The 17,153-nt window shown below is 40.4% G+C and overlaps 1 protein-coding gene across 1 annotated transcript in view; it reads left to right on the forward strand.

Annotated features, from left to right (window-relative positions):
• The window catches only part of LOC124039049 (CUB and sushi domain-containing protein 1-like), a 180,886-nt gene that overhangs the window by 141,656 nt on the left and 22,077 nt on the right, over nt 1-17,153 (forward strand). Inside the window, exons 40-53 of the mRNA XM_046354929.1 lie at nt 40-228; nt 1,119-1,296; nt 2,329-2,474; nt 4,195-4,275; nt 4,604-4,717; nt 5,423-5,611; nt 5,760-5,906; nt 7,020-7,208; nt 9,022-9,207; nt 9,801-9,995; nt 11,633-11,806; nt 12,449-12,622; nt 12,780-12,953; nt 16,352-16,540. Coding sequence (XP_046210885.1) covers nt 40-228; nt 1,119-1,296; nt 2,329-2,474; nt 4,195-4,275; nt 4,604-4,717; nt 5,423-5,611; nt 5,760-5,906; nt 7,020-7,208; nt 9,022-9,207; nt 9,801-9,995; nt 11,633-11,806; nt 12,449-12,622; nt 12,780-12,953; nt 16,352-16,540 — 2,325 coding nt within the window. The remainder of the gene's footprint in view (nt 1-39; nt 229-1,118; nt 1,297-2,328; nt 2,475-4,194; nt 4,276-4,603; nt 4,718-5,422; nt 5,612-5,759; nt 5,907-7,019; nt 7,209-9,021; nt 9,208-9,800; nt 9,996-11,632; nt 11,807-12,448; nt 12,623-12,779; nt 12,954-16,351; nt 16,541-17,153) is intronic.

Genomic DNA, 17,153 nt, shown 5'->3' on the forward strand with positions numbered 1-17,153 from the left:
GTAACAGTTTTTTGTCTGACTTTCTCTCTTGCGTTTTAGCATATGAATTGCAGAATTGCCAAGACCCTACTCCATTCCCTAACGGATATATTATTAATAATGACTACAATGCTGGCCAGTCAATAACTTTTGAGTGCTTTCCTGGATACGTTCTGATTGGACATCCTGTGCTCACATGCCAACATGGAATCAACAGAAAATGGAATCATCCCTTTCCCCATTGTGAGGGTGAGCATGGGTTAATATTATACATAACATATATTTTACCAAAAGCATCAATGGCTTCTTTGCTTCATTTATCAAACTATTTTAGAATGTATTTGTTAGGACGTTTTTATCAGCCCTATACTAGATGTTATTATAGAACCCTCGTAATACTGTTGTGAAGTTCTGTTATACTGTATGAAAAAAGGCAGCGTTTCCCAAAACTGCCTCTCATATTACTGCCTTTGAAAACTGCTCCAGTTGAGACCCACACTACTGGGACATGTGCTAAATTTCTTCTGCATTGAGCAGTGTACGAGCTGGCAAAGGCTTACTCAATCAATACCTGCAAAGATTTGTTAGAGCTGTCCCTCATTCAACGACACCTTTCAGCATCATGGTATTGTGTTTTGGAGGTGTATTTGGTAAATTGGGTTCTTGTTGAAGTTATCACTGCATCCCTTTTGGGTTCAAAGTTGTGCAGGATTAACTAATCCTAGATACCAGTGAAAGAGACACTTACCATGATAGTATAACACAGTATGGGGTTTGCACTGTTGTCAAAACTGCTCTTGTGATTGCTGCTCATAATATTTAATCTACAAGTAATACAGTGTACAGATATTTGAAATGAAGGTTCAATTGGTGAAGAAATGTTCTTAAATTGTTAGCAGACAAATAACTTCAATCTACTTTACATCAATTTCTACTATGTGCTCTACGTTTAGCAGACAGTTTTATTCAGAGCAACTTACAGTACTGAGTGGATACATTTAATACTTTTCCCCCCTGTTCTGGTCCCCCGTGGGAATCGAACCCACAACCCTGGCGTTTCATGCACCACACTCTACCAACTGAGCTACATGGTAGCTTGATACCGCTCCGTCTTGTCTTCTACTTGTCTTCTACTGCAGCTCCATGTGGCTACAATATGACAGCTCAGAATGGCACCATATTCTCGCCCCAGTACCCAAATGAGTACCCTAACTCACAGGACTGCACCTGGCTTATCACCGTGCCACATGGACATGGTATTTACATCAACTTCACCCTGCTTCAGACGGAGCCTGTCACAGATTACATTGCTGTATGGTAAGGGATTAATGGTTTCTCACAAGCCCCATCAGTTCATAATTGGCTGATGTGTCTTTTACTGTGAATAACTACCATGTACTTCAGAGCACAGGACGAGCAGGTTGACGTTTATTGGAATGAGTCTTGTCCTGAAGGCAGAGCTGAGCGATTTCTGCTAGATGGGGCAGTCAAAATTGTCTGTATTGTAAAAATTCAAGAAAAATAGCTTTTTGGTCTTAATTTAAGGTTAGGGTTAACACTCAGTGTGGTTAATATTGGGGTCAAGGTTAGGTTTAGGTTTAAAAATCAGATTTTATGACTTTGTGGTTGTGCCAGCTAGTGACCACCCACTGGGCACAGACATCAGTTCAACGTCTAGTTTTGTTTTATATTTAGTTGAATTGTCAATGAACATGAATTTAATGTGCAAATCCAATTAGTTTTCCACATTGATTCATCGTCATCAAATAATTTGGGGAGATTGAAACGACGCAGAAACAATGTTGATTCAGCCCGTTTTTTCCTCGTGGACACTCTGCGGAGCTGCCTCCAGAACAAAATTCATGACGAAAACGCTAACCTGCACAGGAAAACCCAGAGTTATACTGTAAATACAGCAAGACAGGAAACAAATCAACATAGTGCCTTTTTATTCCTTTTAGTAGTGAAGATGAACTTGAATGTCACAATATAATAAGTGCATGCCATGGTTTAATCTGCAGCACCCGAGAGTGGATTAAAACTATGCATTTCAATGGGTAAAATACACACTTTCTGCCACAATACAGCCCTCTGTGAGTTACATGGATAATTCATCTTCAGAAGCCATTAAAGGAGGCCAGTAGTCTGTAAAGTCATCATTTTTTGCTGTTTTCATTCAACACTGTCTGTAATGTAATGGTTTTTATATGAACGTCAGCACAAATCTTGCTATAGATTTGAGAGCAAATCAATTCAACCATGCCACACTGAAATTCTGGACATTATTACAATATTTAATGTGTGTGTTATAAATGTAATGCTCTTTCAATGTCTTCTGGCCTCTTCCAGGGATGGCCCTGAGCAGAGCTACCCGCAGCTTGGGATTTTCAGTGGTAATACAGCGTTAGAGTCAGCCTACAGTTCTTTCAATCAGGTCCTTATCAAGTTTCACAGTGACTTCTCCACAAGTGGATTCTTTGTCCTCAATTTCCATGGTCAGTTTCTCTTCCAAATAAAAAAAATGTTGTAGCTATAATGCATATTGTTACTGCTAAAGCTTGCTGATTCCCTGTTTCGAAAACATTTCAGAAATAAAGTTATCTCATGTTTTTACCTTGTGACCGGGTGAAGGTGGTCAATTGTCCTCTAACAAATTGTATTTATATGTACAGTGGAAGTCAGGAGTTTACATACACTTAGGTTGGAGTCATTAAAACTCCCCACAAATGTCTTGTAAACAAACTATAGTTTTGGCAAGTCGGTTAGGACATCTACTTTGTTTATGACACAAGTACATTTTCCAACAATTGTTTACAGACAGATTATTTCACTTATAATTCACTGCTCACAATTCCAGTGGGTCAGAAGTTTCCATACACTAAGTTGACTGTGCCTTTCAAAATAAATCACCCAAGACCTCCACAATTGTAGACCTTCACAAGTCTGGTTCATCCTTGGAATTTCCAAATGCTTGAATGCACCACTTGCATTCGTACAAACAATAGTACGCAAGTATAAACACCATGGGACCACACAGCTGTCATACCGCTCAGGAAGGAGACGCGTTCTGTCTCCTAGAGATGAACATACTTTGATGTAAAAAGTGCAAATCAATCCCAGAACAACACTAGGACTTGTGAAGATGCTGGAGGAAACAGGCACAAAAATATCTATGTCCACAGTAAAACAAGTCCTATATCGACATAACCTGAAAGGCAAGGACAAAGCCACTGCTCCAAACCCGCCATAAAAAAGCCAGACTACGGTTTGCAACTGCACATGGGGACAAAGATTGTACTTTTTGGAGAAATGTCCTCTGGTCTGGTGAAACAAAAATAGAACTGTTTGGCCATAATGACCATCATTTGGAGGAAAAAGGGGGGAGGCTTGCAAGCCGAAGAAAACCATCCCAACCATGAAGCACGGAGGTGGCAGCATGACGTTTTGGGGGTGCTTTGCTGCAGGAGGGACCAGTGCACTTCACAAAATAGATGGCATCATGAGGCAGGAAAATGATGTGGACATATTGAAGCAACATCTCAAGACATCAGTCAGGAAGTTAAAGCTTGGTCTCAAGTGGGCCTTCCAAATGGACAATGACCCCAAGCATACTTCCACAGTTGTGGCAAAATGGCTTAAGGACAACAAAGTCAAGGTATTGGAGTGGCCATCACAAAGCCCTGACCTCAATTCTACAGAAATTTGTGGGCAGGACTGAAAAGGCGTGTGCGAGCAAGGAGGCCTACAAACATGACTCAGTTACACCAGCTCTGTCAGGGGGAATGGGCCAAAATTCACCCAACTTATTGTGGGAAGCTTGTGGAAGGCTACCTGAAACATTTGACCCAAGTTAAACTATTTAAAGGCAATGACACTTGAGTGTATGTACATTTTTGATCAACTGGGAATGTGATGAAAGAAATAAAAGCTGAAATAAATAATTCTCTCTACTATTATTCTGACATTTCACATTCTTAAAATAAAGTGGTGATCCTAACTGACCTAAAACAGGGAATTTTTACTAGGATTAAATATCAGGAATTGTGAAAAACTGGATTTAAACTTCAACTGTATTTGCCCATCCCTTTATCTTGTGTGATTTCTTTGTTTTTTATGTTTGTCAGATAGATGAAGTAATAGAATACGTATCCATAAGTATAGTATACTGTGGATTATGTGATTTTGGCAAATTACTTAATTCTTTCTCTCCTCCAGCCTATCGTCTAAAGAAATGCCCACCTCCACCAACAGTGGAAGAAGCTGAAATAGTATATGAAGATCAAGATTATGAAATAGGTAAGTTTGTACCAGAGAGATGGTCAACACTGGGTTATATAATTCAACACAGAGTTGCAGTGGGACGTCAGATAGTGACCCGCTACATGATTCAGTTTAAACATGTTCCTATGTGACTTTGAATCAAAGAGGTATAGCATGCTGGAGTGTGAACCTTTATTTGAAATGATCTTGGACAACCATGTTAGGAGTATATAGCAGGCTGTTATGTAATATAGCTGCTGGCACTGTCTCGAGACACATAAACATAATATCCAATGTAGGTTTCCATCAGACGTTGATGATATCACATCTGCTATAAGACGTATGAAATCATTATTTTGTCCAGGAGATGTTGTGAAGTATCGCTGCTTCCCTGGATTTACCCTGGTAGGCAACAGTGAGCTTACCTGTAAGCTCAACTCTCATCTCCAGTTTGAGAGTCCTCCACCAACTTGTGAAGGTAAGGGAATGTTCTGACCTTTTTCTGATTATTTTATTTATTATTCCATTTATAACAGGATGTGAACTTTCAGCTCAGATACTTCCAGTTATCTGCTTTTACAAGCGTATCAGTTTACCTGCCTGTTTTTGTTTATATCTGACGTTCTACCCTTGTTTCTTTGTATCCTTCTGATGACTCCTTTATACGACACTATTACTAGACATTGTTCCAAGGTGTGCATCAGCCTGTTAAAAAACAAAGTGCAGCTAGAGTGTAGCTAGAGTCTCTGTGACTATTTGAAATCGAAGCTCTGACTGAACGTGAGTCACAGATTGAATGGCTTATGAATGGTGTGCATATCATTTCTAATTATAGTGCCAATGTGATGACACAGATGGAAGGCAGCAGTATGGTTCCATTAGCAGAGCACAAAGTACATTTTCTAGAGAGATATGGAGATAAGCGAAGCAGAGTTTCCTTAAATGTTGTAATTCCGTAATGCAGCTATGGTCCATTCGGTTTGTTTTCATTATCATTTGCCCACAGGGTAGAAGTGGAAAATGCCTTCACATTATTTCTTGCCATAGATCACTAACCCTGAGCTCATTTGGATTTAGCAACCTGGAGAAGTTCAAGAGAAGTACAGTTGAGGTGATAAAGATGTGTACTGTAGCAGTAACTAACTATTTCTCATTTGTCTGCATGTGTGTGTTGTGCGTTTAGCCCAGTGTCCTGCAAATGAAGAACGCTCCTCCTCATCAGGAGTTATCCTTAGTCCAGGTTTCCCTAAAAACTACCCCAACTCTCAGACCTGCTCCTGGGTCATCAGGGTTCAACCTGCGTACACTATCTCCATCTTTGTGGAGATGTTTCAGAGTGAGAAGCAGTTCGACGAACTTGAGCTCTTTGACGGTAATTTCCTCTTCCAACAGCCAACTAAGTCATATGCATGTTTTATTTTGTTTGTTTTAAAATGTTTATGCCATGTCAGAGATTATTTAATGTTCAAATGCCTTACAACAAGCACTGTCATATGTGAGTGTTACTTTTGCTCTGTTAGGACCATCTGGCCAGAGCCCTTTGCTGGTGGCCCTTAGTGGAAATCACTCCACACAGTTAAACTTTACAAGCAAGACCAACCACCTTTACCTGAGATGGTCCACTGATCATGCAACCAGTAAAAGAGGATTCAGAATCCGCTACACAGGTTTGTAGTGCATAACAATATGTTTTAGTTTGTGAAAAGGCTTTAACACCCATGTGCTCTGGGCATGTCTATTTCTACTAATGCATCATCATTCGTATGTTTCATAACAGACACCAAATGAAACATTTGAATTACAGGACATTCAAAAAGTGGGACAGCGCCATAGCCTTTTTTCTCTTGTATGGGTGTCAAAGCTTAGACACCAGCCTCTGTCCTCTGAGGCAGTTGCTTTGGATCCAATGTAGGTCAAAGAGTGTGAGGCAGTCAGACTTTTACAAGTTAGCCCTCATTAGACTGTATACCTGCAGGGATCCTTTTGCAAGTCCTTCATAATAGAGGTCAAAGATCCGATAATGAATTTGGCTGAATAACCGCCATGTCCGGTGCCTCAAACCGACATTTCCACCAATGACCAAACATGATATATAGCTCACAAAGCCCAGTGGCAATGATTACTCTCCATTTCTTCTCTCCTCTTTTCTCTCCCTCTCCCTGTATTTTCTGTTGCTTTTCTTCTCTCAATTCATTTTAGTCGATAATGTTGCCGTTCCAGCCCCTGTGCTGGTTATTATTCCAGTTTGTTTCCACATGTTTCCCCATTTATTCAATTTGCCATCCCTTGTGCGAAAAAAATGACTCTGTAAAAAAATTGTTACATTGCATTGAGGCCTGACGTGTCAGAATGAGTGATGGTTTCTGAAGGCTTCAGAGTGGCTACCTCAGTGCTGTCAAACTATGTAAAAGTATTTTTAAATAATGCATGGATGTTGAACACAGACAGGGTAATACACCTTCGTTTGATCTTTACAAAACTGCTTTGGGAGTGAAGAAGTCTTTACCCAGCCAAGGGATTTTTCCCTTTGTCTTAAACAGTCCATTGGTCTTTCATCAAAGTAAATAAGAATGATGCCTGGAGATTTAACATGAGGTCTAATCACCTAGAACCTAGACATAACCATTTAGTACTAGTCATCTGGTGGATGGATTTAATCTAATGTTATACTAATATAATGTAATATGAAGTGCTAATGTATATCTAGTGTATATCGTTAATCTTTTATAAGGAGGAATGGTATACAAAACACTTAAATTGCTCCTTTCTTTTCAATTTAGCTCCTTATTGTAGCATTAACGACCCACCTGGAAATGGAGGGGTGCTTAACCGAACAAGAGAGATCCCAGGAAGCAATCTGCAGTACTATTGTTATGCTGGCTACAGACTAGTGGGGCCCAGAAATTCCACCTGCCGGTTACATTCGAATGGACTGTATCATTGGGATACCCCAGCTCCACTATGTCAAGGTAATGCAGAATGGCGAATGGCATTTACAGACTCGAGGAGGATTCACTTTAATGTCTGGTGAAAGTCTTGCAAATGTGATTGGGCTCCCTCTTGTCACAATGTTGACATGTATTTGTGGAATTGTGATTCATTGTCTATTTATTTTTCTCCTTGGTCTTCAACATAGCAGGCTACAATTCATGAATATTTCTTAATATCATAGAAAATATCTTAATGAATAGATTCTAAGAAGTCTTTTCACAAACTTTATTCAGAAATATATAATCATTGACAGTGATGTAACTGACCCTTTCTGCATTGTGTTCACTAGTGTGACAGCCCATTGCTGTAATGAGGTGTATATTTGCATAAAGGAATAGAGTCTAAGATGGAGCTAATTACTTCTGGGGGTTTTATCTTTAATGCCTGTTTGCGATAGAGCATGCAAGACAATTATCTATTTTTAAGGTACAAAGGAAACTGTGTCCACTCATTTGTGGTAAACTACAGGTGGGTAACTAGTGAACAAAACAAGATAGCTGTTTGTTATCCTCACTAAACCTGATAGGAAATTATCATTTGATATGATGAGATCGTCTGTTCCATTTGCACTGTATTCTTAAACATGGTATTCGAACGGTAAGCGTGGGTTTAAGCAAGTGAATGCCACAATCTTCAACGGTAAATTTCTGGTTTCCATTGTACTCTAATAGTTGGTACATACTAACAGCATAGGTACATACTTTGCTTGCTTCCTCCTTATCCCTCCCATTTGAGACACAAGGCCACTATAGACAGAACACAGAACACTCCTGTGATGAGAAGTGTCCATAGTGTCTACTAATTATGTGCCATAATTTCTGTAAGTGCTGAGAGTAATTCATTCAGCTGTTCTTAAGGTCATGGAGAGGCAGTGGAGGATTCTGGCTTCTCTGTTTCATCAAATGAAAACAAATGTTATTAGTCACATGCTCTGAATACAACAGGTGTAGTAGACCTTACAGTGAAATGCATACTTATGAGCCCCTAACCAACAATAAAATTTAACAAAAAATAAGAGTAAGAATAAGAAATAAAAGTAACACATAATTAAAGAGCAGCAGTAAAATAACAATAGCGAGACTATACACAGGGGGGGGGGGTACCGGTACAAAGTCAATGTGCGGGGGCACCGGTTAGTTGAGTTATTAAAGTAACTATGCATAGACAATAACAACAGAGAACAGCAGTGGTGTAAAGGGGGGGGGGGGTGCAGATAGTCTGGGTAGCCATTTGATTAGATGTTCTGGAGTCTTATATCGTGGGGGTAGAAGCTGTTTATAGAAGCCTCTTGGACCTAGACTTGGCACTCCGGTACCGCTTGCCATACGGTAGCAGACAGAATAGTCTATAACTAAGGTGGCTGGAGTCTTTGCCAATTTTTAGAGCCATCCTCTGACACTGCCTGGTGTAGAGGTCCTGGATGGCATGAAGCTTGGCCCCTGTTATGTACTTGGCTGTATGTACTACTTGGTGTGCTTGGACCATGTTAGTTTGTTGGTGATGTGGACACCAAGGAACTTGAAGCTCTCAACCTGCTCCACTAATCCAACTTAAACGTAAGGTTGTGATCAAAGTGGACAAGAAAACAGCCTAATTGGTCCCACTGCTTTTGGAACTTTGAAGAGATCTACTAGCTTCAATTGTTCTCGAAATATGTTGCTTTGTTGCTTTTGTAGATGTTCCTGTTGCTTTGGAAGATGAAATTCTGATTTGAATATACAGTTGCAGGGTGAGAAATTATCGTTTGATGAGAGTATAATTTTTTATATTTTCATATCTTTCCATTGGCAGCTATATCTTGTGGAATCCCTCAGTCTCCTGCCAATGGTTCATTCCATGGTTTCCAGTACACAGTAGGAAGCAAAGTTAACTACGAGTGCAATGAAGGGTACAGGATGGAGACAAGTTTCTCCACGAGCGCAGTCTGTCTGGAGGAGGGGACATGGAGCAATGCTGCACACCCACCTCTTTGTTTACGTGAGAAAAATAACCCTTTGTTTCTATGCCAACGGTATGTTAAAATCGCCTGCCTCATTGAGCCACTGCAGTCAATGCATGTCTCATTAACATCCTCCTTAGAGAGTAATTTGGAGCAGGTAACGGGTGAGCAATAATGACTAGATTTTTGCAGTTAAGCACTCACACAAAAGAAATGGTAGGATGCAACCCCGCCTCCTCAGGCCTGCATTACCAGAAACACTCTCGGCAATCATATTTAAGTCATTTTGGGACATGACTGTTTAAATGACATGTTCATACTACAATGAGTGTGATTTATGTGAATATATATATATATATATATATATATATAACAAATATTTTTATGCTCATTATACTTTCTAATTTGCTTTGGCATTTAATAGAATGTAATACTATGTATATACTGTAGGACAAAGACCGATAATGTACACATCAAAAGACTTAGAATATCAAATCACTAAAGTTGGAGAACGTAAAGGAAATGGAGATTTTTTTTCTCTGTCATGTCTGTATTTTTGAGTGTGTTCAGAATGAAGGCCAGGGTCACGGTATTCCATTAACTCTGGCCTGTTCTCTCGCTCCCCCCACAGCGATCCAGTGCCCTAACATTGAGAGCGTGCTCTCAGAACACATGGTGTGGCGGCTGATCTCGGGGTCACTGAATGAATTTGGAGCTCAGATAATGCTGAGCTGCACTCCTGGCTTCTACCTCGGAGGACAGAGGACAATCAAGTGCTTAGCTAATGGAACCTGGGCTGGAATTGAGGAGAGGTCTACCTGCAAGAGTAAGATACATACTGTGCATGTACCACAAGGCTGCAGTGCTTAGAGTTATAGAACATAACATTTAAGTAATTTAGCAGATGTTCTTATCCAGAGCAACTGACAGTAGTGAGTGTATACATTTTCATATATATTTTTGAATACTGGTCCCCAGTGGGAATCAAACCCACAACCAAGGCTTTGTAAGCACCATGCTCTATCAACTGAGCTACACGGGAAATATTATAATTTGTAAGAATGGAGTGCAAGATACTTGACATTTCGAGTATGAATAGTACCTTTTTCTAATTACTGAGAGCAATTTCATTGTCTGACCGGGGCTGTAATTCAGACTGGCAGTTAATAAATCTGAAATCCTCTGTGCCTCTTTGTGGCTCCCAGTGTATTTCTGGACCGTAACATGTATAATCCCCAGGATTTGGTGTAGTAGCTGGAAAGTCGTAAGGAAGTATCCAAACTTGCTATTTGTTTTGATCACAGCTCTACCTATTTCCTCTACTTAAACATGTTGTGTAAACAACTGCAGTGGTGATGAAGTAATCATGGAAAATAGCCTCTGTCTAATTAGAGGTCAGAGGGAGAATGTAAATATTTTGATTAGCTGGGACTTAATATTTAATGTGTTTACATGCCATTGTGTACATGCAAAGGCACATTGGCCTCGGCTTTGATTGGGTGCATCCAGGAGTCCCTGGTGTGTTTTCTGACCATTCCCTGGGTACCTCCTTACGGGGAAGACATGCATTCCATCAGGGATGGAATCTAAGGATTTTGGGCACTGGCCAGCTGGGCTAATAGAATAGACCATTATTTTTACTAGCCTGGGTCCAAACTCTGTCATGTGAAACTTAAAAAGAAAGCATTTTACTAGCTGGTGGGTTAGTTGGGAAAATGTTCTGATAGTCCGGTCAGAAAAGTACTAGCCTCGGGCTTGCAGGATAGCTTCATGTCCATCCTCTATATGCTGCATGAGTACTCATTTTCATCAATAGCCAATGTCCTTACATAATGTAATGTTTAGTGCCTCCTTTCTATTATGTGGTGAACCAAACTGTATGTGAATTTAAAGATGGTGAATGCACAATGACAAACAAACAAGCATACTGTTGCATTTGTTAGAATGGTCTGACAAAACATAAAGGACAATATATAATGAATGTTAGCATAACAGCCAGCAATGTGTGTTTACATAAGGTAGTTGGATATCTAAATGTATTGTAACATTTACAGGTAACTTGTGAGGGCTGAGTCAATCAGCTGCTGTAAGACAAGACGTGCCACTTCCCCATTTAGTGTTTGAGTACAAATACACCAGTGGAGGCTGGTGGGAGGAGCAATGGAAAGATGGGCTCATTGTAATGCCTGAAATGGAATCAAGGGAATGGAGTCAAATGTGGTTTCCATATGTTTGATGGGTTTGATATTCCAGCCATTACAATGAACCCGTCCACCTATAGCTCCTTCCAACAGCCTCCACTGAAATACACAATTCTCTGCATGCCTTTCATTCAGGGATATCTAGTCATTGTACATCAAAATGCTCCACTAATCAGTCCTTATTGTGGAATTTGTTTCCACTCAGGCACAGTGGCGTGCAACCAAGTATAACTCAGTCTTTGATTGTCTGTGTCACTTCCAGTTATCTCGTGTGGGGACCTCCCCTCTCCTCCCTATGGCAACAAGATAGGAACCCTGACTACATTTGGCGCCACAGCGATCTTCATGTGTAATACGGGATACACACTGGTGGGGTCACATGTGAGGGAATGTGGGGTCAACGGGCTCTGGAGCGGAGTGGAAACCAAATGTCTTGGTACAGTAGAAATGTTTTTTTTTATGATTAAGATTTCTGTCTTCTCATCCTGGACGAGCTCCAAAATTGTATCTAACTGGATGTCCCCCAATGTTATGATCTTGGACCAACACCAAATAGGGTAGAACACCTTTATGGTTTTCAAATCATTATGCCAGAAACACATTAAGATTCCTCAGGTTACAGTTGATCCGCTTCAAACTCTTGAAGGTCAACCTCTTTAAGGTAATTTCACTTCAATTACCAGTGTCCAAATTTGATGTAGGGTAGGCAACCATTCTATAATTAGATTTAATCTGACCCCAGCAGTCAACTCCAAAATGTCAGTAAAAAAATAAGATATATACTGTACCACCAACATTATTATGAATTAAATTATCGATCAGATAAAATTATCGAGGCAGTTCTCACCACAAAGACATGAATTATCAGGGGAGGAAAGGATGAAATGTTTTCATATCTCAAAGTGCCAAGTGGTTATTACAGTCCTGAGACCATTTCAAATATGTGTGTTAGGGAATAGGAAGCAAGTTTGCATCTCAAATGTACTTGTTCATGCCAATCCACACTGTCTCAACTATTTCAAGTATCATCTAAGAACTGAAAATAAGATGCAGGTATCTGGTTTATTCTCCCTTCTAGCTGGCCACTGTGACTCCCCTGATCCAATCATCAATGGTCACATAAGTGGAGGTGGCTCCAGTTATCGTGACACTGTTGTCTACCAATGCAACCTTGGCTTTCGCCTTATTGGAACATCAGTTCGGATCTGTCAACAAGACCACAGATGGTCCGGACAAGCTCCTGTTTGTGTTTGTAAGTGGATAAACTTAAGTTTTGTTATTGCCTTCATCAATTATTTCTTAATGATCAGAGATTTACAGGAATTCTTAATTCTCAACCCAATCACCATCACCAATAATTGTGTAAAACAATTTTTGCTCTCTCTTGGCTACCTCTACTTTTTTCAAAGCCATTACCTGTGGTCACCCTGGAAACCCAGCAAATGGTCGAACTAATGGCAGTGAGTTCAACTTGAATGATGTGGTCAACTTCACCTGCAGCACAGGATATCAGTTGCATGGTGCCTCAAGAGCTCAGTGCAGGATGACTGGACAGTGGAGCAACCCTCTTCCAGTTTGTAGAGGTAAAACACAGTAACAAATACATTCAAAGCATTTCAGGTATATCCATTTCATTTGTGGGTAGAGTGCATACTTTATTTTGTATAGATAGTTTGTGCATGTCGATGGCTCACAAAGCAAATATATTTTACTCATTGTGTATTAAAGTGGAACTGACAGCATTTGAACTACTTTGCAGATATGAAACAACACATTCATAATACCAGTCAAAAATGACCAGTTTATACTACATAAGCAACTTTACGAGAGGTTTTAAAAATAGGTTATATATGACTCAACATTCCTTGAAGTACACGAAGGTATTGTTGGCAGAATAGATGGATGCAGTTCACTGCTTGATTAATATAATTCACCAAAACATGTATGGTTATTCTAAAAAATATTGCTATCAGGTTGTAAATCACAGCTGGCCTGGTACATTTTTTACTGCCTCCATTCGGGATGCACCGTTTCAATGACTCAATATTTTGGACAAAAAATGACGAGGGTAACTGACTGGGAATGTCAATACAATTAAACTAGGAAGGGCAATGATCACGTCAGTCATAACGTGGCTGATAAACTAGCGTATCTATTTACGTAGCAAGCTAAAAAAAAACACGGAGCCAAACGTTAGTTAGCTGCTAGGAGGATGTCATGCAATATCATTGGAAGAGTGGGTGAGTGACTGACTTTCCCCCCTCTTATCGTTTTTCGGTGACTATACACAGCTAAAGATGCAGGTGTCATTTGCTTAACTAGCAAGAACTTGAACGACTGTCGCGCAGTTAACATATCTCTTGCTTTCGCAAATTCACTCTCGTCTGAGTGTGACAGAGCGCAGAGTATCTGATGCATTTATGAACTCGCAACACCCGCTGAATATGCGCAGTGTCGGTAAACAAAAGTAGTAGTTAGTCATGAACGCTCTACATAGCATGTAAACAGCCTAACCAGCTCTGCTACGACGAGCAAAATGGTCAGAGAGGTGTTCACTCATTTGTGTCTGGAAGTAGCTAGTCAACTTGCTTGGTTGGGACAAGAAAGATTGCATTGACAGGCAAGCTGCAGAAGGACCAGTAGGATATAATTCCCCATTGGTTATCAGTGAAATTGTTGACGGGCAACTAGCTGAAAAGTTCGAGAGTTTATCTAATGTTCCTTCGTTACATTTGAGCTCATCTTGCTCTGCCTAGAATTAGTTGTTGATCTTCTTGCTGTGCATAACGGATGGAGGGAAAGCCCACGTTTTCATGGTTGTTTGATCAATATGACTGTAAAGTTCCCAAATGTAATGTGACAGAACGTGCATAAATCCATTCAGGTGTATTTTGTGGCTTTTGCCGAATGCGTTCTCATTTCTAAAGTTGCGCTGTTGCTACTGCCTGTAAACACACAGTGTTGCCGACTAATTTTCAGGGTAAGTTGCTTGAGGCAGGTTGATTTGTTGTTAAATTACGTGATGTCTGCGTTATAACGTAAAACTGCGTCATTACGTTGAATCCACAATAACGTTACTCAAATTGACTGGCTTATCTCGGCAAAAAAAAATATGATTTTGACATTTGTTCAGGTACAGACTCCCACTATTTTCTGTACAATTTTGATTGAGACATGTTGATTAATGTTATAAGTTATGTTCAAGATCAAACATTCGTGACCAACTATATTCATTGGGTTTGTCTCGTCGAGGCAGATACTATTGCTGCTGCAGTCAGCCAACAATGATTTGCAATTTTCTGAAATTGCTGCTGGCCTTCTGCTGACGTCACTCACAATTCACTTTTGCAGCCAGGCACGTGTGTTGTGACTGAGTGTGACAGAGAAAATCGTTTTTGTGTAATTTAGAAGGAAAATACGTGCGTTTTAGCGTTTGAGTCACTTTTCAAAAGTTGCTAAAAGTTCCAAATACATTTTTTAAAAGTAGCTCAATTTGTTGCTAGGTGCTGTTTGAGAAAAAAGTTGCCAGGGTAGTCTGAAAAGTTGCTCAATCTTGCATCTAAATTGGCATCACTGAACACACAGTCCACTTCAAAGTGAATGGTGGCACATGGCTTGTTTGCATGAAGGCCTACTGTAGCTCTAATTGGCTATGGCGTACCGGTCTGCATGTTTTGGAAAAAATACTTGTGTCATGCAGAAAGTAGATGTCCTAACCAACGTGCCAAAACTATAGTTTGTCAACAAGAAATGTGTGGAGTGGTTGAAAAATGAGTTTTAATGACTCCATCCTAAGTGTATGTAAACTTCAACTGTATTTGTATGACTAGAATAGTCCTCCATGCTGAAAAAGCAAGGGAAAACAAGGTAAAAAAAAAAGTATATATTAAACAAAAAAGAAATAGCCTCCCTCACCTGCCACAACAATGGTCAGTCACTCCCTCCCTCAGACTGTTCAGTATTCCTACAGTATGTCAGTGTGCTCCCTGCTACCTCAGCCTGCAGTATTCCTACAGTATGTCAGTGTGCTCCCCGCTACCTCAGCCTGCAGTATTCCTACAGTATGTCAGTGTGCTCCCCGCTACCTCAGCCTGCAGTATTTCTACAGTATGTCAGTGTGCTCCCCGCTACCTCAGCCTGCAGTATTCCTACAGTATGTCAGTGTGCTCCCCGCTACCTCAGCCTGCAGTATTCCTACAGTATGTCAGTGTGCTCCCCGCTACCTCAGCCTGCAGTATTCCTACAGTATGTCAGTGTGCTCCCTGCTACCTCAGCCTGCAGTATTCCTACAGTACGTCACTGTGCTCCCTGCTATTTTGTAAGCCACTCTGCACACCCACACCCAGGGTTCCAACAATCACCTTTTTTCAAGAGGGTTACCTGAATAATGGTGTCTATTAAAGGCAAGGAACATGCCAATAGCAGGTGCCAATTATCAATTTTGGAGGGGTTTTTCCAACCTCTCTGTCCCTAGGGGTTTAATTGACTGCCAAGGCATTGGCAGCTGTCACTGAGGGAAAGCGATCTGTTTAGCTTCCCCTGGACATTAACTTTAGGCTGTTTTTTGTTGAAGGGCAATAGCTGAAAACAATGTTCAGCCAACTCTGAGGCAAGACGTACAGCTTATTATTGTTTCTGGGGCTTCCTGCCCTGCTGGTTTAAAGTGCAACTGAAGTAAATAAGGAATCTACATTTTTGTGACAAGTTAAACTGAACAGAAACTGCATATCAACCCACATGTATGACATTTCTACACTGTTATTAGAGTAAATGTATGTCAAATGCTATTGACTGTAGAAAATCTGTAGTTACAGTACATGAGAGAAGCTGTATATCTTAAAAAGCATGGATGGGTTGTTTTGAAATGAATCCGAACTTGAACAGAAATTCTGCTATTCAAGCTTTCCCATTGATTTCCCTTCTCTTCTCACTCTTGGGTTCACTGTCAGACTTTAAGCATGCGGACGGTTTTATCTTGCAGTGGTAAACTGCTCCGATCCAGGCTTCGTGGAGAATGCCATTCGTCACCCGCAGCAGCGCTTCCCCGAGAGCTTCAACTACAGAACCAGTGTGATGTATCACTGCAAGAGGGCCTTCTATCTGCTCGGCTCATCACTTCTCACCTGTCAGTCAAACGGCCTCTGGGACAGATCACTTCCTAAGTGCCTTTGTGAGTAATATGCTGGGATTGTCTTGCTCAGGGTACAAAAAGTGGTAGAGGTAGAATCTGGGTCCCAAGTGGTGTGGTTAGTCGCTGTTGGAGAATGATAAAAAAAAAAGTGAAATGTACTGTTCTTATAGTGGTGAGAAAGAAAGAATCATTATGGCTGTGCTGAAAATGTTGTATATAGTGTTAATGTTAGTGATGAAAAGGGGTTGTGGAAGTAGTAGTGGTAACAGAGAAGGCATGGAATAAGAAATTGGGGTGTTCAAATCAAATGTTTATAGTAATAACAAGTGTTTGGGTGCTGGGTTCAAAAGGCATATACTTGATAAAAATAACAGACAGTAACAGTAATACTGAAGGCACAAGAAAAAATGAAGTATATCTTCGGCGGCAGGTAGCATTACAGTTTGAGCGTTGGGCCAGTAACCAAAAGATTGCTGTTTCGAATACCTGAGCCGACAAGGTGAAAAATCTGTCGATTTGCCCTAATTTGCTCCAGGGGTGCTGTACTACTATGGCTGACCCTGTAAAAAAACACATTTCACTACAGCTATCTGGTGTATGTGACAATACTACCATTTTTATCATATTTTCTTTAGATACATGATGGATATAA

The sequence above is a fragment of the Oncorhynchus gorbuscha genome, linkage group LG07 (genome assembly GCF_021184085.1).
Source record: "Oncorhynchus gorbuscha isolate QuinsamMale2020 ecotype Even-year linkage group LG07, OgorEven_v1.0, whole genome shotgun sequence".
In the NCBI taxonomy this organism is placed as follows: domain Eukaryota; kingdom Metazoa; phylum Chordata; class Actinopteri; order Salmoniformes; family Salmonidae; genus Oncorhynchus; species Oncorhynchus gorbuscha.